The 23,994-nt window shown below is 48.4% G+C and overlaps 1 protein-coding gene across 2 annotated transcripts in view; it reads right to left on the bottom strand.

Annotated features, from left to right (window-relative positions):
- The window catches only part of HOOK3 (hook microtubule tethering protein 3), a 1,904,471-nt gene that overhangs the window by 1,713,912 nt on the left and 166,565 nt on the right, over nucleotides 1–23,994 (bottom strand). For both annotated transcript variants that reach the window (XM_069626410.1, XM_069626409.1), the window contains exon 2: nucleotides 5,294–5,379. In XM_069626410.1, the coding sequence (XP_069482511.1) occupies nucleotides 5,294–5,379 (86 nt within the window). The remainder of the gene's footprint in view (nucleotides 1–5,293; nucleotides 5,380–23,994) is intronic.

Here is a 23,994-nt window from a genome sequence, read left to right as displayed (position 1 = left end):
GTGCTGCTTTAAAGCGCTTCTCCATGCATGGGTTCACTGCTATAGTTCAGGCAGGTATACTAAGAGGGTAGGGGACATCTAACGACTAGTAATAATGGTATGCACTGACATACCTGTTTTTTCTTGTTAAGGTTGTCGTCAACCACATCAATGTCTTCCTCGGGACTTCTGCATGTATATCTTTAGCCTTCTTAAGAAGGTCATTATAGAGAAGCTGGTCATCAATAGATGATCATCTGGGTCATCAGAGTATGTTAGAGGGTCATCTTCTAAAAAGACATCCTCATCTTCATCCAAATCTAGTTCAATAACTGACATCTCATAGGGATCATCGGTTTTAACCTAAATAATAAATATACATTGAAATCATTCTTTGGTTAGCCAAAGCACAGTAAAATTACCTAGTCTGTGTACAAAAACAGTAAGGTGTCAAAGACACAACACATAGCTACCTGTACTATAGTGTAGATGCACTAACTAATGACAGACACGATGCACAGTGACAACGGGTGGGACGAAAAGGGGTACCAGACATTAAAAGTCCTAATAGTCAAACCAGGATCCCAACTGCTAACACAATAATTCTGGACCTCTAGGATGTGGGGGGTGGATATTGCTTCCCGCTTCCTTTTGCTCTCCTTCCCAAATTGTGTTCTCACCCCAGGATTGTAAAGCGCTCTGTTGCTTCCCGAACGAAGCTAAGTCTACTCTCAATAAATACCCCAATAATAATAACATTTCTAAAATAAAGCTAGAGACCACGGAAAGGCCAAATATATTTAGTCTGCTCGCATCATGTCATACTTCAGAGGGGAGACAATGTTGCTTGTAAAAGTTGCATTCAAATCAGGCATTCACATTTGCATAAATTGACTTTAAAAATACATATAAAATCACATGTGCAAGCTAAAAATGTAGTCTTTGGTACAAAGCTCACCAGACCCAAACTGCAAGCAGGACAAAAATGTCCAGGGACTGGTTAGTGACCTCAGTCACTATGGAGAGTTTCATGTGGGAAATCTTTTCGATAGAAGTCAATGGGACAAAGTCAATAGGCAACCCGTGTGCATGGGGAAAAGACAAGGAAGTCCCAGGTCTACTCAATAGGTAAGGATTTGGTGGCAAAGAACCCAAGAGAGGACCAGAGGAAAGTCCAATAAAGAGCACCAGAGGCAGGTTCAAGAATCAGCAGCACAGCAGAAGGAGTCCCAATAGAAACAAATAGAGACAATGCCATTTATATCAGCCTGTGAAATGTTTCCAACAAGGGAACCTTCCGTGTAGTGGGACCTTAAAGCCAGAAGCAAAAGTAGCAGCATGGATGACTTCGAAAAGTAAGGAGAACTCAGCAAAACAGATTTCAGCAGCTCAATGGCTAAGGTACTCAACCACATAAAATGGTTCCATGACAAACAAAAAGGTGGACGTGACAGTTCTGAAGAGCAGATGAGGTAAGGTTTTGGGTCCAAACACCTTTCCAGGAGTTAGCATCTGCTAGTATCAATGCAGGAAAGTGGCACAGTGGGAAGCGGTTAGTAAAACGGCCTGAAGCAATTCTCTGCACAGGAAGGGAGCCAGCAGGAGAACAAGAAAGAAAGATCAGGAGCCTAAAATCCAAACTGGAGATCCGCCCAGAACCCAGTGTCGAGCTAGTATCTCTGTCAGACTAAGATGTTACGGAATTACGCTGCTAGGATAATTTTGAATATTCCTTATTTAGCCCATATTACACCATTTCGTGCACCGCCATCATTGGCTACCACTCATAGATCTAATACAAATTAGAGTAGATTTTTTGGGGCATAAGTGCATCCATGTTAAGGCTCCTTTTCACCTAGCAAGTAGATTAAGCTTCTGCTCTTCTAATTCCCTACTTTGTTCAGCTTCAAAGACTCCAACCTGCCCTAAATGTAATCTAAATTAGGCTGAACATAGTACATGGTTTCAAAACCTAGAATGAACTTCCTGACGCAAGTCCAACTTTGGCAATTTTACAAAAGGTCTAAAACTATACCATCAATTAACATAACTCTAAAGGGATCCAAGTCACCGATGACCACAGCTTGGAGTTGTGTAAATTGTGGTTAACAAAATGCAAGGAGCCTTTCTCAACAATGTAGGGGAAATCTACTCAACCTCCCACAGGAGCAACTTTAAACACTGATTAAAAGAGTCTGTTAGATTTCCTCAATGGTCAACAGTGGAGCGCCAAACCCTACCTACTCTGCAAGAGGGTTCTCAGCAGGAAGTCTTGGGGCACGGGATTCTGTGTGTGCAGACTCTGTATCTAATGGGCTTAAAGGGCAGCCATTTGTGCACGACTAACATGAAACTGAGACCCATGTTGCAAAGACCTTCGGCACAGCATTTGTACTGGTGCAGAGCAAGGCATATTTGTGCCCTCAGGAAAGATCCAAGGGACAGTAGTATGGGGAACTAAGGAAACCCAAAGTGGCAGATGACATGCCCCCTTGGCAGTGTCCCCATTCTTCAACCCCTTTTGTTCATTAGTCGGTTGTGGCGTAATCGGTGGAAGGCCGGCTTGTGAGTCGCTGTTACTCTCTAGGAGGGGATTTTCAGATTGCCTTGAGCATTAGCCCCTGTTGCAGAATCCTCAGAATTTCTCCAGGAACAGCTGTCCAACCGCCATAGAACCACAACTAATCAGAAAAAGGGACTCCTAGGCATGAATCCTTTGCTCACAAGACCTGAAAAACATGTTTGCAGCTTGGGGTGAATGCCACTTGATTACAAAAAGCACATCCCCCAAGTAAGAAAGAGGGTTATAGTGAAAAAAAAAAAAGAATTCCCTGTGTGCATGCAAGGCATCCGAAGTCTCTGGTGCAGTAATAGGACTTTGGGAGAGCCACTAGAGGGTGGGACTAGCATGAATGCAGCCGTTCCATACTATAAATAAATAGCTGGTGGGGTTGGGGGGAGGAGGGGTCGCTTCAGAGCACGAACAAGATTACAGCTCCACTATCAAGCTCCTGAACGAGAAATGAGGCCAACACGATGGGGGACTGCTGTTTTTCAATGTAGTGCAGCAAGGCTTCCTCTGGTCTTTCAGTGACCCGCCATGCGGCCTAAATATTGGGGCGATCAACCCCTCTGGTACTGAAATTGAGAACATAGTGGTGTGCGTCGGGAGTGGGGGAAGGGCGAAGAAGCAGCAGGTATGCACTACGGGTGCATGGTGGGAGAGTCGCGAGGAGTGAATCATGGCAAGCCGCCTGGCACAAACTGGGCCGCACAGCCCAGCCGGAGAATGAAGCTGGGCTCCAGAGACATATGGCTGCAGTTGGAGGACGCAAGCAGGGTGATCGCCTGCATTTGCAGAGCAGGCAGCAGTGCTGCAGTGTTGTCTGCCAGGAAGTGAGACAGCATGCAGGTCTCTATATTTTAAGATTGGAAGTGTGGAACGAACAGGGCCAGTTTGAGTGATGAGGTAGGCCTCAGAGGCGTGGCAAGGAGTGCCGGTTTGTGTGGACTGTGATTTTATGTCCTACTTGACTCCTTGAGGCCTGCAGCGCGGCGGCTGTAGTGTACTCTACCTTGGAAGTGCATTTTTGGGTCCTGCATTTAATTAGGATGCTGAAAGTTACATGGCATCAGGAAAGTCCAAACTAAAACATTCCCTGAGGACACTGACTTTTTCGCTCCCCACATTGGGCAACGCACCCAAGGAAAACCCGCTTCCCAGGACCCTGTCGTGGCTGCATTAGACCTGATAGAGCAGTCAATGTCAAGAATGGAAGGTGAGCTTGACAAGCTGACAGAGAGGGTGGCCCAGCTAGAATAGAGATCCACCACACTGGAACAAAAGACCAGCGAGTTGGATAAACAGTGCTCACAAACTACACCTGGTGCAGAACACCAGTCGGGAAGTGGAGCAGGTGGCAAAGGGTAGCAAGGCAATGGAAAACAGATTGGAAAATCAAAAAAAAGCAGTGCATGCTTGGTTGAGTTGTTGGTTATTGGACTCCTTGCAGGAGTTGAGGGGAATGTCCCGATAGACTGTTTCTACTTGGCTACCCGGGTGGCTGGACCTTGAGGTGACGAAGATACAATATATTATATAAATACTATAGGCTTAAAACATGTACATCCACTGCAAATCTCATGACAGCTGGGGGCTACACACTTCTGGTTCGGCATAGTGACTCACGCAACAGAGATAGGATACTGAAGGCAGCAGCGGCGGCAAAGAAAACTTTGCAGTATTAAGGTCATAGAATTCACATATTCCCAGATCTCTCCCCTGCCACCGAAAAGAAAAAGGAGGCCCCTGAATGCTACAGAAAGCTTTGCTGGAGTGTGTCGTCAAAGCAGGACTGCTCTGACCTGCCAAGCACAGGATTTCCTGGAATGGAATATCTTTTTTGGGACGCAGAAGGGGCTGAAGAGTTGTTGAAATCCATTCCTGCTGAAATCTGCCTGTCGAAGACAAGGGATGGGGTTCCAGGGACAAGAGAGAAATGCCTCCTCCAAATCTTTTTCAGATATTATGGTTCGATAATATGTACGTTCTTGTTGGCTCATCATTGCCATTTGCTTGTATTCTGTTCCTTTAATGCAAATCATTTAGAAATTCTGAATATATTGGCCCGCAAGGCCCCCCTGCATACCCAGTACCACTTCACTACACTCCTGTGGATGTACCTTGGCCATCATCCAACAAACGCTTCAGTCCAATGACGTACCACATAGACCCCCCACCTTGCCCCCGACTTGTTGAACGGAACTCTCAATGTTGCTACCTACTATGACCAAGAGACTCAACTTATCTGTGGTTGGCAAATGGTGGAGCTTCCTACTTTTGTTCATTTGTATGTTTTGTACAAGATTTAAACGAATACAATTTGAATTAAGAAAAATATACACCAAAGGCTTGGGCTCTGCCCCTGTAGGATGGAAAACCTAAAGGTATGCAGGAAAGGGGGTAAGATAAATGAGTAATATAGAACACAGCTCAATACATGACTAAGAATAAGGTTTGACCATGGCACCATTACCAATCCAATCGGCAAAGGGATTTCAAGTGGTAGGCAGGGCTGGGACACATGCACTGCTTGGTCTCCCTAAAACAGGCTAAACCTGGTAAAGACCTATGATTTAATCAATCATTTGTGTAGGTTGATGGATTCTGGCAATTTAACAGTTCTGTAAACCGTCCTCATGCGTGAAAGAACAAAATGCAATCAATCCAATGCCTTATTTGTCCTACAAATAGAAAAAGTATCATCTTGTCCAATTGAAGATTTAGTGTGAAAAAGTGGACTATTCTACTTGCATCTTTTGAAGAACCTGGGACATCACAACACCATTTGTTAAATCTTCTACCGTCCTGCATGGTGCCTCAACGTGAAACGTCTGGATCTGAAAGACACCAAATAAAAACATTAAATTCTACCTACAGTGTTTTGGACTTATCTCAAGGTTATTTGTTTTACCAATCAAAAGTCTAACAAGTATGAAATTCCAGAAATGTGTGCTAAAATGTAATTCTGTGGAAAGTGAAAGTTGCAGGACCTTTCAAATGTGTACCTGTGAAAAATTACCCCAACCGCTATGGATTTAGATTTTTCTTTATATGGAAAAATAGGTCAGTGCATCACTTTCAAAAGTGCTTTGTCCTGTGAGTTATCAGATGTATGCCTGTAACTATGTACCTTTATGGCACAAAACTAACACACAAAGGGGAAACTCCTTTTCCAGAGGGTTTACTTTTCTTTCAAACCGATTCTTATTTATTTTTTCATACCTTCCAAAATTGCTGAAACCTTGTCAGCGTATAAGCCCTTGTAACAGAATGTACACAATTCTAACTAAAGGACTGTGTGGTATTTTGCTGTAAAATATAAATGCTCAGTCTACAATATTGACACCACGACAGCTAGTCTGTTGAAATATTAGTTAAGTAGATCAATTAATGTTAAGGGGCACAAAAAAGGGTGCATTTTAGTATAGGAGCAACAACCCGAGGCAAAATAGAATGCTCAGGTGGAATGTTTAGAAAATGCATCGACTCTTTGTAGATGGGTATGGTGTGTTAAAATAATGAAAAAGGCAATAAAGAACATGTGGCATATGAGAACCATATGACTTATTTAGAAGAAAAGTAGAAAGATTAAAGGAAAGGATATGAAAAGAATAACAAAACAGAACTGGAATCATCCACAACTTAAAACATAAAAACAATCATAAACAAATCATACGATTAGGCTAGGTAAAATGATTATACACAAATACATTAGCACATTTTTAATAATTATTCATCAAACTATCCAAAACAAAAGATCTAGAGCTACAAGGTATGGCATAGAAAGGAAGAAATATGTAAATGGTCCAAACGGGGAGCCAATAAATCTTCTTACACATGACCATTTAAGAAACAGACGAGGCTTCCAAAGAAATCATGCATACCCATCAACAAGTAGGTGCTAAAGAAAGCATTCAATGAGGTAGACAGTAAGGAAGAGGGCCTTCCTTATCTTGACATTGTAGCACAAACATCACAAATTGTAATACTGGTGATATATCAAATAAGATGTTCAGACGGATTCCACTGTTTACTTTCCAAATAGGGCTGTTTTTTCCTTGAACTGACTTACTGAGAGGAACACATATGTAACATCTGTATTAAATGTGTAGGCATCAATCGGTTCATTATACTTCAAAGACATCACTATGGTTTTACATGGAGCAAGCAGAATTATATGCACCAACCTTTCTTCCATTTCCCTCCCAACAAGATGTGTGATCCCATTTCCAAACAGAGTGTGTGTAAGAGAATATCAGCTTTACAGCCAGTGAACCTTGTCAATTTGTAGATCACACACTTCCAAAAAGGTTTGCACCATAGGGCACCGGCATAAACAGAACATATGACCTAAAGTTCCAACTGTCTACTACGACTCCGGGTATGGCAACCAACCACTAGAGAAGAAGCTTGGACAAGAAATAATGTATACAATGAAGTAGTTTAAAGTAAATTTCCTCATTTCTTATATTGAAGGGTACAAAGGAAATGGTTACCAGAATGACTATGTTTGATATATACATGGGTAATCGGAGTTCTTTCAACCACCATTGCACCAAAGTTAGCTCCTTTAATATTGGAGAAAAAGAAAAATATACAAAGGCCTTATTTTGGAGAAGGAATGTGAACCTTGAAACATTTCTAATTAACAGGCAGATTATATTACCATCAATTAGCCAATTTATATCATGGAGGAGTGTCATATGGGTCAAAGACAAAACTGCAACATGGGGATTGCCACAGATTGTAGGACATGCACCTTGTGATAAGTGCACATGTTGTCCATAAACAGCCAGACGCACAGAAGTGGACCTAGGCATCCCTCGTCATGGTAACAAAACAAGTTCACAAACTGCAACTCTAAAATTGTACTGCACATAATTTGGTGTCCCTGCAACAAACTGTACATTTAGAAAACCGAAATATACTGGAAAAAAAGACCAAGACACGTATAACTGAATATAAGAGCTTTATTAATAATAAGATCGCTGCAGCCTCCTTGGTGGCACATTTTGTGAACCAAGCACACAGTGCAGAGGAATTGCGGTGGACAATACTATATCAACATGGGACACGATGGTAATGCAGATAAAATGAAATTTAGAAAAGAGCAGGGACTTCTTTTTCTCACTCACCGTGTAGAGTAGCGTTTAAATGAACCAACTGAATAGCATAGGGTATGAAAGTCTTTACCATAAGATACCATCATTAGGGATCGATCTGTGACCATTTTACTATATATGCTGTTAATGCCTTTCTTGGGTCCCGATGCTGGTTCCAAATACTGAGACGAGTATGTGCCTTAAAAAGGATGCAGATGTCCTGTGCAGAACCACTAATAACGTTGACTCATTGGTTAGCATGCACGGAAGAGGTTTTAAGGAAAGCACCTGAGAACGTGCTTGGAGGACAAGACGTTATATCCGGAAACGCGAGACACAAGACAGACGCTGGTTGCTGTACACAGCCCGCAGATGTGTTGATGGCATCTGTAAGGTAAATTGGCCTGGGCAGATTACAACTACTGTAATTTTAACAAATGTTAGGATTCAGAAAGGGTGATTAAGACTCAGTTTTGTCGTCTTCCTCCGCAGAGTTCACTAATGGTATGCAAGCGTGGGCGAATTAAACACCACGTGAAATGCATTAGCAAGGATAGGAGGTAAGAATTGAAGTTGTATATTAAAATTAAACTCTTACATATATTGGTTCATGGGCGCACTAAAATCAGATGGCTTGTCTTCAGGGAGTAAGAAAAAGTTATTCACCCTAGTGACTAACTAACTCCTAGTTCATAGTCCCCTAACCTCCATTAATCATGGGATATTCGTCCTTCAGGACAGCAGCTCTTTTTGATATCAAAACATTGTCTTTTTATTTTTATGCAAGACCAGCGTGTGGCTTTAGCCCTGCTTTCCCGAGCCCCGCCGAGCATATCGCCCTTCAGTCCTTTTCGATCACCAAGGTCGGTAGACATGTTAGCAACTGAGTGAACGGCAGGCATATGGAGGAAAGGGGACTATGGGCTAGGATTATTTTAGGCCCTAGGTTGAGTAACATTTGGTTACTCCTACACCCTGTCGCCTTTCCTCCAAATTTGTGGGCGATTCACTAGTAATAATGTATAGAACTGGGTGGATGGAATAAAACTCCCCTAGTTAAAGAGGTTTTTGAGGACTGCTTGACAAAAGTGCGGCATTGGCTCTGGAGTGGAGATCAAGACAATGTTTGCAGAACGCCGAGGGAAGAAAAAGTGGTCCCCATGGAAATGGTTTCCCAAGGAACCTACTTTAGGAAAGCTATAGAAGCAACTTTACCGGGGCTGCAAGCCTTGTACTGTGTTGGCCAATGTAATGCAGGAAACCATCCAGCAGGAAATTGAGACCTTGGAGGCCTGTGTTCCTTTATTTGAATTTCCGAATGGCACGAAAAGAGAAGGGGTTCTAAAGTCCTTAGCCATACCAATATTGAGCTCTCCCGGCATCAAGGAGGTGAAGGACCTGTTCTGCATCTGATGAGGGACCAGAAAAAAAAAACACCATTAAGGTGATAGACTGGGTAATATGAAACTCTGAAATGATTTTCGTGAGGAAAGACGTGTGTGTGCGTAACACCAACTTAGAACCATGGAAAGAAAGGGTTCTTCAATGCAGAGGGCCTGCAGTTAGCCAATCCTTCTCGCTAAATTGATGGCAACCAGGAAGGCCACATCCAGGTGAATAATTTCAAGTCTACCATCGTCATCGGCTCGAACAGCTTATGGCAGAGTACGCTGAGCACAACTTTGAGATCTTATTTTGCCTGGGGAGGTTTGATGCAAGGAAAGATGTAGAAGACCCATGAAATGAACAAGTTACTTACCATATCTGGTAACATTCTTTCAATGGGATGTTTCTCCGACGTATTCCACATCTATGACAGGTAATGTCCACAGCTGTGCTGCTTTGGAAAATTTTCGGCAGAGAGCGACCTACATCGATAGCGACGATCCGTTGTCCGAGGGCCTCTGTCGAGGGTCGACATCACCGGATGTTATTTATAGGACACGTGGCGCCCATGGTCTCAGTTATAGTTTTTTTCCCAGAACATGTCGCACCAATCTCCTGCCAGTATGACTGCAGAAAGCCTTGCAGAAAACATAAGCTGCAATCGGATAGGAAATTCAGTATGGGGGCAGGGTGGGAGGGCGATGTGGAATACGTCGGAGGAACATCCCATCGAAAGAAGGTTACCAGATATGTTAAGTAACTTGTTCTTCGAAGGGATGGTGTCCTCCGACGTATTCCACATCTATGACAGACTCCAAAAGCAGTACCAACTTATGGCGGTGGGAAAAGAATTTAGAATTTAGAATTTTAGAATGCCCAATCAAATGGCCGAATAGAGGACTGCCTTACCAAAGGCCAAATCCTGCCCATGGATGGAGTCCAAGGAATAGTGTCTCACAAAAGTAGGGACAGAGGCCCATGTGGCTGCTTTGCAAATATTGCAAATAAGCCTACTGGATGGTCCTTTCCCGCCAAACTGTAACTCCGAGATCATCAAAATGAACCATATGGACAAGGTCTGTTTCCAAACAGCCTGGTCCAAGTGCCTTCCAGCATAACCAACAAAGAGCTGATCGACCACTCTGACCCGGGACATCTGTGAGAGATAGAAACTCAAAGCTCTTCTAGGATCCAACCTATGGAGCCTCTCCTCTTCCTTACCAGGATGTGGAGGAGGATAAAACGCTGAATCACCTTCTGGCTCAAATGTAATTCTGACACAACCTTCGGAAGAAAGGAAGGCCGCACCTGCAGGACAAAACTGTCCTTATAGATACACAGTAAAGGGTGGCTTGGCGGAAAGCGCCTGCAACTCACTCACTCTGCGTGCGGAATTAACCGCAAGTAAAAACACAGTTTTAAAGGACAACAGTCTCAACGGACAAGAATGCAAGGGCTCAAACGGAGCTCCTATTAGGAACTTTAAAACCAAATTCAAATCCCATCCCGGTACCTGGAAAGGTGACGGTTGGAAACACATTAGTTAGCCCTTTTAGAAACTGAGAAATCAAAAGGAATCTTAAAATAAGGACATTCCGCAGGCGAGCGCTTAAATATGGACAGCACCGCCAGGTAACCCCTAATGGTAGCCACTTGCAGGACCTTGTGGGCTAAAGAAAGCAAAAAAGACAAAACCAAAGGAATGGAACATTGGAAAGGATCCACATTCTGAACCCTGCACCAGTGTCAGAACTTTCTCCAACGGCAATGGTACAGGAATTTCGTTGCGGGCCTTCTGGCCGAAAGCAACACCTCCATCACGTCTTCGGGGAGGTCCCAATCCTTATACCTCAACCTTTCAGATACCAAGCATGAAGGCTGAGAGACTTTACCTCTGGATGGAAAACCTGACCCCCCCACATGTGAGAGCAGATCATCTCGGTAGGGAAGACGGTGTGGAGGGCCGATGGACATGTCGTACCACGCTCTCCTGGCCCATGCCGGAGCAATGAGGATCATTCGGGAACCGAACCTCCGTAACCTCTGCAACACTTGCGGAATGACGGGGACTGGAGGAAACGTGTACAGCAGTGGGAAGGACCACTCCACTACAAACGCGTCCCCTAAAGCTCCTCTTGGAGGAACTTCCTGCAAGCAGAATCTTTCGCACTTCCGTTTGACACTGGTGGCGAAGAGATCCACTTATGGGGTTCCCCAAAGGGCGAAGATCTCCAACAGAACTTCCTGAGCCAGCTCCCACTCGTGAAAGACCGTGCTCTGCCTGCTCAGAGCATCCACCGCCGCGTTAGTCTCCAGCCAGATGACCTGCCGAGATAGGAATTTCCTGCTGGATGGCCCAGAACCATAGCTGCATCGCCTCTCTGCACAACGGCAGTGCAGTGACCCTGCCCCCCCCCTTTTTGTTGAGGTAGTGCATGGCCACCTTATTGTCAGTCATGATCAGGACATTCTTCCCCCATACAGACGGCAGAAAAGCCTTCAGGGCTAGCCCGACTGCCCGCAGCTCTAACAGATTGATGTGGCATCTGGACTCTGACCAAGACCAACGGCCACTGGCTGTCAACTCGTTGGCATGAGCTCCCCAACCTGTGAGGGATGCGTCCGTCACGATCGTCACCTCCGGCCTTGGCTGCCAAGATGGTGCTCCCTTCATCAGATTGCCTTTGTCGGCCCACCATAGAAGATCCTGGGCGACCGAGGTCGGAATCTGAACGGGATACGACATCCTGCCGGAGAACTGCGACCACTTATCTGCAGAGCCCAATGCAGAGATCTCATCCGCAGCCTGGCCTCTGGCACCAGGAAAATGCAGGATGCCATGAGGCCGAGCAACCTCAAGAATTAGAACGCCGGGAGACTCTGGGCACGTTGAAACTTGTCCACCATCTGCAGAATGTGACGAGCCCTCACCTGAGGAGGCGAACACTGCCCCATGGATGTGTCGAGCACTGCTCCAATGTACTGGAGCCGCTGGCTAGGTGTCAAATGGGACTTCTTTAAATTGAGGGAGAAGCCCAGCTTGTGAAGGGAGTGGCAGGTGACGGACAGATGATCCAGGACTTGCTTGGGAGAGCGCCCCCTGATCAATCGTCCAGGTAGGGGTGGACATGAATCCCCCCTTTCCTGAGATACGCTGCCACCACCACCATCAGCTTGGTGAAGACCCTTGGGTGGAGGTCAATCCGAACTGCAGGACCCGAAACTGAAAATGTGAGTCGCCAACTGTGTACCTCAGGTACTTCCTGTCCTTTGAATGAATCGGCACATGAAAGTAAGCATCCTTGAGGTCTAGAGACACCAACCAATCCTGAAGTTGAAGAGCCTGGAGGACTTGAGGAAGTTACCATCTTGAACTTGTCCTCTTTGTTCAACCAATGCAAGTCCATGATGGGTCTCAATCCCCTGTCTTTTTTCGGAATCAAAGAATAAGGGGAATAACATCCCTTGTTCCTCTCCGCTACCGGCAAAAGTTCATTGCACCTTTCTCCAGCAGGGATAGGATTTCCTGTGCAAGGAGCGGATCTAGACTCTTCAAAGAGAGCTTCCCCTGTGGATTGTCGTGAGGCCTCTGCCGGAAGGGAAGACAGTAGCCGTGGGCTATGATCTCCAGAACCCACACATCTGAAGTAATGGCCCGGCATTCTCCAAGATGCTGCGCAAGTCTGCCCCCCAACCGGTGAACCATGGGTCTTGTGACTGAGCCGACACGGCTGCAGCAGTGCCTGAGGGCAGAGGCAACTGCCTGAGCGGCTTTGGCACCCCGAGTACCTTGCTTCCCACCCAGGGTACTCCTATGGTGGCCCCTTTGACTGGCAGCTCCTCTCGATCTACCAAAGTAAGAGTAGTACGGAAAGGAACCTCCCCTCCATTGCTGTCCCCCAAGATGAAAAGGGGGAGGTTGACGTGCTGCAGCGCTCAAAGACTTCGCTGTAGCTTTGGAGGTCTGCAACCTCTCAAGGCTCTCGTCAGCCTTGCTTCCAAACAGATGAACCCCATCAAAGGGTATTTTCAGAAGACAGGATTGCACATCAGAAGCAAACCCCGACTTCTGCAACCATGCAAACCTGCATATCAACTTGCTTGCAGCCATAGACCGGCTGACAGTCTGCCATGCCCAAACCCGACTGAACGGACTCACACATGGCATCCTTGCAGTCTTGCATGAGGGCTTGAAAACCATCCCGTTCCTCCCCTTCGGGAATATGCTCAGCCGCCAAAGACGCACAGTTACACAGAGTGTGTGTGTGTGAATCTTGCTAAGGCACAAGTTGAGTTGGCCACCTTCAACGCCATACCCCCAGCCGAAAATACCTTCCTCGTCCAACCATCAAAGCACTTATCGTCCCTATCAGGAGGGATGGTAGGGTAGGGTACGTATCCTGCTTTGAGGAAGCCCTAGCTGCCTGCACCACCAAACTCTCAGGAGTAGAGAGTCGATAAGTAGCAGGGGTCACCACTGGGTGGGCGGTATTTTTTCGGAAGCGACTTATTAACTGCTGGTAGACTCTTCGAAGCAGTCCAAGCTGCCGCCACCTTCCTTTGCAAAGCCATGTGAAACGGCAACACCGTGTCAGTTGGTGGACCTTGATCCAGGATGTCCGTCAAATCATCCTCAGCAAAATCAACAGGTGGAGCAGACCACCCCAAGTATTCTGTCACCCTTGACATGAGACGCCGATAGGAGGAATCCGCATGCGCCCCAGTCGCAGGTCAGCCAAACTCCACCTACGGAGAGGTGTCAAGGCCACTAGCGTCATGCAATGACAGCCGGAATTCCTCCATCTGACTATGCCCAGACAAAAGATCGGGCACAACCATCTCCTCATCGGACAGTTCCTCAACCTCTGAAATGTCTTGCAAAGGCTGGAAAAACTCCAATCTAGGAGTAGGAAGCAAATAGGGCTCAAAACAGGCCTCACAGACTTACTGAGAGCCTTGCTCGGAGGTTCCACAGCCCTCCGGGGCATCTCCGGCAAATCCTCCACAAACGGCGTTGAGTGAATCGGTGTCGACCCAGGCGCCGACAACTACTTCGAGGGCGGAGCCCCGAGAGTGTCCCTCGACGGACACGGGGCCGATGGCGTTGACGCCTTCTTTGAAGGCTTCACAGGTTCCGACGGTCTCGATGGCGTCGAGGACCAGGACCTGGATCTGGCACAGCTATGGCGATCTCCCTTGTCCGAACGGGACCTCAACAGCCCCCGATGATCGCGCCGACCGCCCGATCCCGAAGGCGTGCGAGTGGTGGACCGAGCCCGTTGCTTGCCGGCTTCTTTCAAGGCGCAGACGGAACTGTGCCTTGCGACTCAAAAATTGCTAACATCTGGGGGGCGCTGTTGAGCAGCCAACAAAATGGCTGCTTAGCCACGGAGCTCTGTGCCCAGCGATCCTTCATCTAAATACATCTGCAGCGTAAAACCAAGCTCTGCTGTGAAAACATACCTCAATTGCAGCGCTGATCGCAAGCTACGTCCACACCTGATTTCAACGAGAATCGGACCGGCGGAGCCGATGTTGGGGCCGTGTGGAGCCTGCCCCGGGCCGCGCTATACTGCTGTGCGGCGGCCGGCGACGTGACTCCCTGGTCCTTCTGCGACGAGCCGGCAGGGCCGTCGGCTGTCGGCGGACCGCCCCTCCTCCCTCCGCCTGAAATCCTACAGAGCTGCCTGCCTGACACTCTTCGGTGCCGGAGGCCTGGGGTGCGCCTTCCCGGCCGTGCTTCGGTGGACGCCGGCTCCCCCACGGCCACCCTGACGCCATGGGGTATTGACATCTGGAGCAGCGACTGCTGCCGGGCCCAACGCTGCTGGGGGCAGCACGGCCACACCACCTGCGGGGGGGGGGGCCCGATCAGCGCACATCGGATCGGTGCGCTTGTGAGGCGAGGAGCTGGGGGGCTGCTGCAACACATGCCAACATCAACTAAGCACATAGCCCCCAGCTCCTGCACCTGAACACTGAGCTGCACCCAGATCGCGCAGCGTCTGCGGCACACGCCGAGGACCTCCTCTGCTGGGTAAAATAAACACAGCCCTCGTGGCTGAGACCACCAAGCACACTTCTGCAATACCTCCTAAGAGGGACTACCCCTGGCACTGCTGCTCAGACCGCAACATCACTGGACCGGGGGTGCTCCGCCCCAGGCCCCGCTCCCTGGCCACCTCAACACAGGGAGCCATCGCAATTGCCCTGCTGGGCTGGTGGGGTGGTCCCCTGCACGTCGCCGGCTTCTGGCAGCCTGACCCTGGTACCCGAGGCCCACCCCGTCCTCCTTGTGGAATTGCCCCTGGTCGGGTGACCTACCTCCGCTACACCTTGGGCTAGAGGGCTCCACTCTAGCCCTCTACTGACTGGTGGCTCCTCAGCCGACTCCCTACCTCTGGCCAGAGGTACCCGTCTGGCGGCTGAGAGGGACTTCTACTGCAGGTGCGCGAACATTCTCGCTCAAGGACACAGAATCAACCCCTCCACGCCACCTTCCTCAGCGGCCCCCTGAGCCTGCTACTCTTCCCTGGGTCGACCAAGCAGCGGCCTCCCACATCTACAAGCGATACCATCTGCCCTCGTGATGGCCAACAAATCTCACGGCGCAACCAAGACCGGGACCATGGATAAGTTCACCAGGCCAACACACGGGGCCGAGCAGGGCGCCACCTCCTCCAGGGATGTTGACATGGAGGCCCCACTGGACCCCCCGCGGCCGTACCAGACAACAATAATGGAATCCATGGCAAAGAACTTTGCATCATTCCAGGAGACGCTAGATGACATAAATGTGAATGTAGCTTCACTTAGGTCCAAACTAGAACAACATAGCACCAGGATTACCGAGGCTGAGACCAGACTCGGCGCAAACGAAGACAATGTACTCACCCTACAAAACACTGTCAGTGTTAGTACGTGATATGAAAAGCGTCAAGGCCAAGTGTGATGATCTAGAATCGAGATCACGTAGAAATAACATCCGCATCGTGGGGGTTCCGGAGTCGGCACTCAAGGGTCGCATGGAACTGGCAGTTGAGACACTTCTCAAAGATCTCCTTGGCGATCCTCCGCTCTCACCATTCTTCAGAATCGAGCGAGCGCATCGCTCACTTGCTCCCCGCCCCATGCCTGGCGACTTCCCCAGGCCAATAATAGCTAAAGTCCTCAGCTAGGGAGACAGAGACCATAAATTGCGCCTCGCGCGAGAGAAAGCCAACTGAGAATGGACTCGCAAATCATCAGAATTTTCCCGGACTTCTCCGTGGGGTCCAGGCGGAGCGTAAACTATTCAATGGGGTGAAGAAAATGCTGCGAGAACGGAGAATTGAATACGCAATGCTATTTCCGGCACGTCTAAAATTCACCTATCACAATAAGCTCTACTTCTTTACTGTTCCGGACGAAGCAGTCAAACTTATTGAATCACAGATCCCACTGGAAGCGCCCATCAACGACCAGATGGAAAACGATTGAGCTCCTCTGCATTCCTCATATACCAATTTAGACTACATCTCTCTTTACCTGCTACTATCCGCCATCCTTACTTCGACGAATCACAGTACACTGTAACCCCAATGCTGTCCTTCCTAGAGGCGCTCCTCGTGCCACACTACTAGCTAAGTTGATACACGGCAGTGGCGACGACCCCCAGTGCGACTGCAATACCATTTTGTTTGCTCTGTTTTCAGTTTTGCAAAAGGGTCGGAGTGGCCTGGTTGGATACGGCACTCTGACATTTCTGTTGTGTGGGGTGTATACCGAGCGGCGCCAAGTTGGGGATGGCACGCAGGTGGTCGCTCCGCGGGTGGGTTTTTTCACACTGCTAGCTCTAATGGTGCGGTGAGGGCGGGGGGTGGGGTAGTTGGGGAATGTTTGACGAAAACTGACAGGAAGGAGAAGACTGGTTGGAAAAAGGGGCACGTTTATGTCCCCTCAGCACCTATGGTGGTAGTCAGAGATGGATCCTTCCATTGGGATGTTCCATAGATTGCTAGCATGTCTCCACATCACCGCAGCACGAATGGTTGTACACAAAGCCAAATCCTCCACTTGGGATGTCCCATAAAATGTCAGTATGGCTATTAAAATTCTAACATGGAATGTCTGCGGATTGACACATTTCACAAAGTCCCGAAGGATCACAGCATACGCACAAAGACATGGGATCAAGGTACTCCTATTGCAGGAGACACATGCTTTGAAACTCCTATCATCTAACCTAGCACGGCCCTGGGCCCCAATAGGAATAGGTTCTATACCCAATTCTCCACCCAAGCTAGAGGAGTCCTGACTCTTATCCACAAATCGGTAAAATTCAAACTTCACAAATCCCACATTGACACAGAGGGCAGATACATGATTCTCCACTGCACCGTGGTCAATGACGAATGCCTGCTTGTGAACACATATGGTCCCAACACTGACTCCCCTGAGTTCATAGACGCCATAATTGCCTTCCTTTCAAAATATGTGGAAATTGCCATCGTATGGGGGGGGTGACATGAATCTCATACTGGATAATGTCCTGGACAGAACAACTACCACCCGTAGGGTCATGTCTCGAGCCGCTAGACGACTCCTTACACACATGAATTCCCTCAACTTACATGATGTGTGGAGATCGCTTCAACCCCAAGACAGAGATTTCACCTTCTACTCGACAGTACATGACAGCTGTTCAAGAATAGACATGTTACTACTATCGGGGTGTCGGGTGGGCAGGGTGAAGGATGTTAAGATCCTTACACGCACACTCTCTGACCACTCTGCCGTGCTGCTGCAGATCCAACTGGGTAACACTCTAGCTGCCTGTCCCGCATGGCGCTTTAAATCTGAGGCCCTCGCGGACATTGTCTTTAAAGCTGAGATCCTCTCGGACATAAACACTTTCTTCGAGAATAACAACACACAAGACACACCCGAGCGGACCCGCTGGGAGGCATTTAAAGTATACATTAGGGGGACGTGCATCTCAAGGGAGGCGTGGGTCCTGAAAGCCATAAAACAGGCCTTAACTAGCTCCGAAACTAAGCTCAAAACTCTGGAACTAGAATATGCTTCCACACCAGCCCCGGTAATTCTATCCAAAATTAGAACAGAACTAGAACTTTTTGAATCTCACGCCCTTAGCGAAGTATGGCACCATGCTTGCCCCTTGGCTGCCCGAAGGTATGGAGAGGGTGACAGACCTGGAAGAACGTTAGCCAGATCAGTGTGCGCTGAGGGAGGCAGATCCCGAATAGATAACATTTTAGATGAACATGGCCTACGTCACTGGTCTGACCAAGCCATCATTGACACCTTCGCTACTTTCTATGCCAATCTATATGGCCCCCAGCCAGAACACAGCCCACAACCTGGACGAGCTGCTGGAAAGCATCCCTATGACCCTTATCTCCCAAAGCACCAAGGAACAACTCAATGCCCCGTTCACCTTGGAGAACTAGTCCATGTAATTTCAGACCTTCCAAAGAACAAATCCCCGGGTCCCGACGGGCTCACATCCGAGTTCTGCCAGAAACATGTTGCCATCCTAGCTCCTGTACTATATGGGGTCTGGACCAAATCACTTCGGTTAACCACCCCCCCCCCTCCCTAAGGGAAGCCCTGATCACTGTCCTCCCCAAGCCAGGGAAACCCCCAGACAAATGTGGCTCCTATAGGCCCTTATCAACACCGATATGAAAATCTTTGCCAAAATAATAGCGAACCGATTCCTCCCATTTATGCCGCACCTGGTCCACGCTGACCAGAGTGGATTCGCCCCTGGACGCTCTACTGCACTCAACATCTGCCGTTTATTCAATGTAATGTCCAGAATTAACCCAAAGACAGACGCAGTGGCGGTAACGCTAGATGCCCAAAAGGCATTTGATATGGTTTCATAGCAATACCTATGGGCTGTGCTGGAGAAAATGGGGGTGGGACCAAATATGATCTATATAAAACTGCTATATACAGGTCCAATGGCCAGGGTCCTAGTCAATTCTACTGTCTCCTCTCCCTTTGCGTTACACAGGGGTACCCGCCAAGGATGTCCGTTCTCCCCCATCCTCTTTGCGCTCGCCATCGAACCGATGGCAGACCAACCACATCAGAGATCGACACACCGGCAAGGGGATTCGCTTACAGGACACACCGTAAATCACCTCATATGCCGACAATGTATTATTATATGTCAGAAACTCCTCAACATACCTAAACCCAATCATCCGAGACATAATAAAAATAGGCACTTACTCCGGCTTTACCATTAACTACTCCAAATCTGAAATATTTCCTCTTACAGTGGCTACCCAACAACCGTAATGTGAATTTCCACTACGCTGGGCCCCAGGGGGCATCCGGTACCTCGGGGTGCAGGTCTCACTGACCAAACCCTCCTTACTGACGGACAACTACGAGACAACAGCACAGCTCATTGAATCCAAGATGCTCAAGTGGCGCAACCTCCCACTGTCCCTGGCTGGTAGAATGTCCTTAGTTAAAATATATTTTCGCCAACGTTCCGGTGTGGCCCGGGAAGCAATACTTCAAGAGGCTCCACACGGCGTGCGCCCAATTTCTCTGGCATTCTGGCGCGGTCCACAAGAAGTGGCAACACATGACCCTACCCTACGAAAAAGGGGGCTTTGCAGCCCCAGATCTGACACGGTACTGGATCTCGGCTCAAGCCCAACACGCCACGCACTGGTACGCACACTCGAACCCCCCCCATGTTAAATTAGAGAAATTGGCCGGTGATGGGACCAACATCATGACCCTCCTATTACACCGCACGTATCAGACTGACGCTCCCTCAGATCCTGTGGCCACCACGATCAGAGCATGGGATAGGATCTTAAATCCCGAACAAGAGCATCGTCCATACTATAAATGGCTTCCCATATGGCAATTCCCAGGACTCTCCCCCACACACGACCACCATTTCCTGCGACACTGGGAGAAACTGGGCTATTGAGCACTAACTGATCTGTATCCCGGCGGTAAATTCATCACCCCTCAGACATGGCGACCCGAACATTCCAATTCAGCGCTAGAACTACTATAATACTTTCGGCTAAGAGCGGCGGTCCGGTCAATGTGGCCCTCCTACCCAGATGAGCCCCCTGACTCACCCAAAGTTCAATACATAGCAAACTCAACGGGCGGTAGGGGCATAATATCCTCCCTGTACAAAATGCAGCTGGAAAAACTAGAGAACATATCCCCCAAACCACAGGAAGCTTGGGCCAGGGAGCTGGACATTGAAATCACTGAAGGAATGTGGAATAAAATGTGTGTAAACACGCGTAAAGTCTCCCTTAGCGCTAGATTCCGCTGCATACAATATAAACTCCTTAACAGGCTTTATTATACACCACACAGAGTTATGAAATTTACACATACCCCACCTCACGTATGCCCGAAATGTAAATCTGAAAAGGCGGACCATATACATATGTTTTGGGCCTGCACCGCGTTGGATGGATTTTGGAGGGAGGTAACGAAAGTGCTCTCAGAGATAATTGGGTCCTCACTAGACCTTGATCCACTGGCCCTTCTATTCGGGATGTGGTCCGCAGAAAATGCTAAAAAAATGTCAAAATTCCTAAATGTAAGTGCTATTGTCGCTAAAAGATGTATATTACAATGTTGGAAGCGTCGCTCCCCCACCACCATTGAGATGTGGTTGAAAGCCCTCACCTGGGTGCAAGTGTGTGAGGAGGACTATATCGGATCCCTAACCATGTCATCCCGCCCCAAAAATGTGTGGACTGAATTCTGCAGCTACCTGAACAATAGAGACGAGGTTGAGGGGAGCTCCACCCCCGTGCCAGGCTCGCCCGGCGCACCATAAGTACTTAGTACCGATTGTCCCCTTGTTCTGTCGAATCTCCCCTCCCCATTCAGTGCAGCCGTGAAAAATGCATGATGTAATGCCTAATTGCGATGTTATTATGCAGAGATAGACAGAAATCCTATGTGCTACACCTGTCTCAACTTTCTGCCAATAAACAAAAGTTTAAATAAATAAATAAATAGCTAAAATCTGCCGGCGGAATGATACCCATTCGGCCGGTGACGAAGACTTGGTGGGACAAGTCAACCGTCTGGCGGAGTCCTCCTACGACAAGGACTGGGAAGGCGACCGGTGACAGCGCTTCCTAGAATGCCTCGATTAGGCAGAGGAGTGGTGGGAACCACTCCTAGACCGAGACCCCCTGCATTTTCGCCGACACGGAGAGTCGCCCCTCAAGTCATCGGTCGAAAGCCCAGCGGATTTCGATTTATGGGGCTTTGTCACCCTACCCACCTTAAATTTCTTCTTCCGTTCCCGCAAGGCCTTAAACGTCAGGGACTGGCAATCCTCACAGTTGTCGGTGGCGTAGCTTTCGCCGAGGCACCAGAGGCAGATGTCGTGCGGGTCCGTGATGGACATCTTCGAACCGCAGTCCGACATTTTTTAAAGCCCGACTTCGGGGTATTAGAAGAAGACAAAGACATCGCTTTCGAAGAGAAGAATCGAGCGCGCCGAGATTCCGAAGCAAACACGTTTGCGGAAAAAACAGAACTGACGCCGACCCTCGACGGAGGCCTCGAGGGACAACGGATCGACACAGGACGCCCTCTGCCGGAAATTTTCAGAAGCAGCACAGCTGTGGACATTACCCGTCATAGATGTGGAATACGTCAGAGGACACAATCCCCTTGAAAACTTTATCACAGGGTGAGAGTGAATGAAGAATCAGTATTGAGGTATGTCCCTGATAGACAACAGGTATGCACAACAAGAGTGAATATGAAAGCCTATGGATGCAAGGTTTGATATAAAGGAGGGGACACAATCCACTGAAGTTTCAGAAGGATCAATCTGTTTAAGCACTAGCGACAGAAGTGGAGCCATTTGCTCTTGCACTGTGAACGAGTAAACGGTTTGCACTGTGCCTGGATGATGCATATTATCCTGTGAAAGTTTGAACTGAGCTAGAGACCCGATTTCAGGAACCAGGGAACCAAGATGAGAGATTGTGGCGAGGGATGTCGCACCTGTAGGTCGCATTGGTGTGGTGCAGGAGATTGGACCTTTCCAGCAAGTGGATGGGTGGAGAGTGACAGTGTCTTCAGCTCAAAAAACCAGAACCTGGCTAGCCAACAGAGTGCTACAAAGACATGCTTGCAGCTGTGCGTCTCCAGTAGTTTCAGCAAGGTGCAATGAATCGAGGGGAGGGAAGGCAAATGCAGACATTTTGTCCCAGGAAATCTCATGGCCGTCCCCCAGAGAGCCTAGACCCAGCCCCTCAGTCACGTACAGCTGCACGCTGGCATCTCATATCTGCAATCGGGTCGTAGCAAGCAGGTGGCTGCGCCAGGTTTCCAGTGATCCACAGTGCAATGCTTTTAGTGGCCAGGAAGGCTACTCAAAACCCTCTCACATGAAGGACAAAAGGTGGGGAACCCCATGCAGCTCTCCACACACCACCAAGAGGTGCCTTGATCAGAGGGTGGTGCAAGGTCAGTGGATGGCTGCACAGAGTACATTGCACCAAGGAGTAATGAATAAAGTCCGTAGACAGTCACTGAAGACAAGGACCAGAGAAGGAAGAGAGGAGCAAAAACAGACCAAAACAGGGCAGAGCAAGATAAGAGGAAAGATGAGGTCAGCACGAGGCAAAGCCAGGACAAGGCAGAACCTCCAGGATGGAAAAAAGAAGAACAAGTGAAGTAACTAGAGAAGTTGAAACAGGAGGAGCGAGGTCCCAGCAAGTGTTATATTGTCCGCTAACAGCGTCCTTGTGACTCAGTTGCGGGGCAACATTTGATCTGTGCAGCAACCGTGAGCCAGTGAAGGGGTTTTAGGGTAGGAGAGATGCGGTCCCTGGGCATGCGAACAGGGATAAGTCTTGCTGCCCTATTCTGGATTAGCTAGAGGGATCATAGAGGAAGAGGGTACATTCAAGAGCTGAATATTGCAGTTGTCAAGCCTAGAGAGAACCAGGGCTTGGATAACTGAGGTTTGGAGGAAGGGAGAAAAGGGAGAATTCCTTTGAGAAGGAAGAGTTGAAAGTGGAACTTCTTGGCCATGTCCTGAATGTGAGGGAGAGGAAGGGGAGTCGAAGATGACTCCAAGGTTTCTAGCTTCAGATGAAGGAGAAGGGGGGAGCCCATAGAGGATGGACAAAGTGAGGGGAAGAAAGAGGGAGCAGGGGTCCCAATAGGAAGGATCTCAGTCTTGCTGGCATTGAGGAAGAGAATGTTGAAGGTGCACAAGGACTGGATGGCAGATAGGCAGTCCAGGATGATGGAGGAAGTAAGAGGGTCTGCAGGGAGTTTGAAGAAAAGTTGTGTCATCTGCGTAGAACTGGAAGTTAGGAGAGAAGGTGGAAATTAGCAGTGCCAGTGGAGCAAGATAATTGGTAAAGAGCCAAGGGGAGAGGTTGGGGCTCTGGGATACACCATAGGTGCAAACAAAGGAAGGGGAAGAGAAGGTTCCCAGAATAACCTGGGATGGACAGTCACTTAGGAAGGTCAGCCAGCGCAGTGCCCGCTTGGAGATACCCAGGGTACCGTGGAGTCGTTTTAGGAGGATGGAATGGTTGACTGTGTCAAAGGCAGAGAGAGATCTAGAAGGATGAGGACAGCTGGGGAGATGGAGTCCAGAGATGCAAGCAGTTCTTCAACAGGTGTTCAGAAGAGCAGTTTCCGTGCCTCTGGATGCTCGGAATCCAGATTGATGGTCGTGGACACCGCCATCAATTTCAGTACGAGAAGTACCTTGGGGGAAGGCCAGTTTCTCCAAGGGTTTCCCCAAGGATGGGGGTGATAGAGATAGGGCGGTAGTTGGCTGCGTAGGAGGGGTCTGCTAAAGGTTTTTTCAGGAGTGCTTGAAGGAGGAGGGGAGGGAAGATCCAGTGTCAATGGAGTGGTTTCAGAAATCAACAAGTGCAGGGGCAAGAGAGCCAATGTTCTCCTTAATGG

This window comes from Ambystoma mexicanum, chromosome 6p (assembly GCF_040938575.1).
Source record: "Ambystoma mexicanum isolate Mex_15411 chromosome 6p, UKY_AmexF1_1, whole genome shotgun sequence".
In the NCBI taxonomy this organism is placed as follows: Eukaryota; Metazoa; Chordata; class Amphibia; order Caudata; family Ambystomatidae; genus Ambystoma; species Ambystoma mexicanum.
The sequence above is the reverse complement of the archived record's forward strand: the minus strand, read 5'-3'. Positions and strand labels throughout refer to the sequence as shown.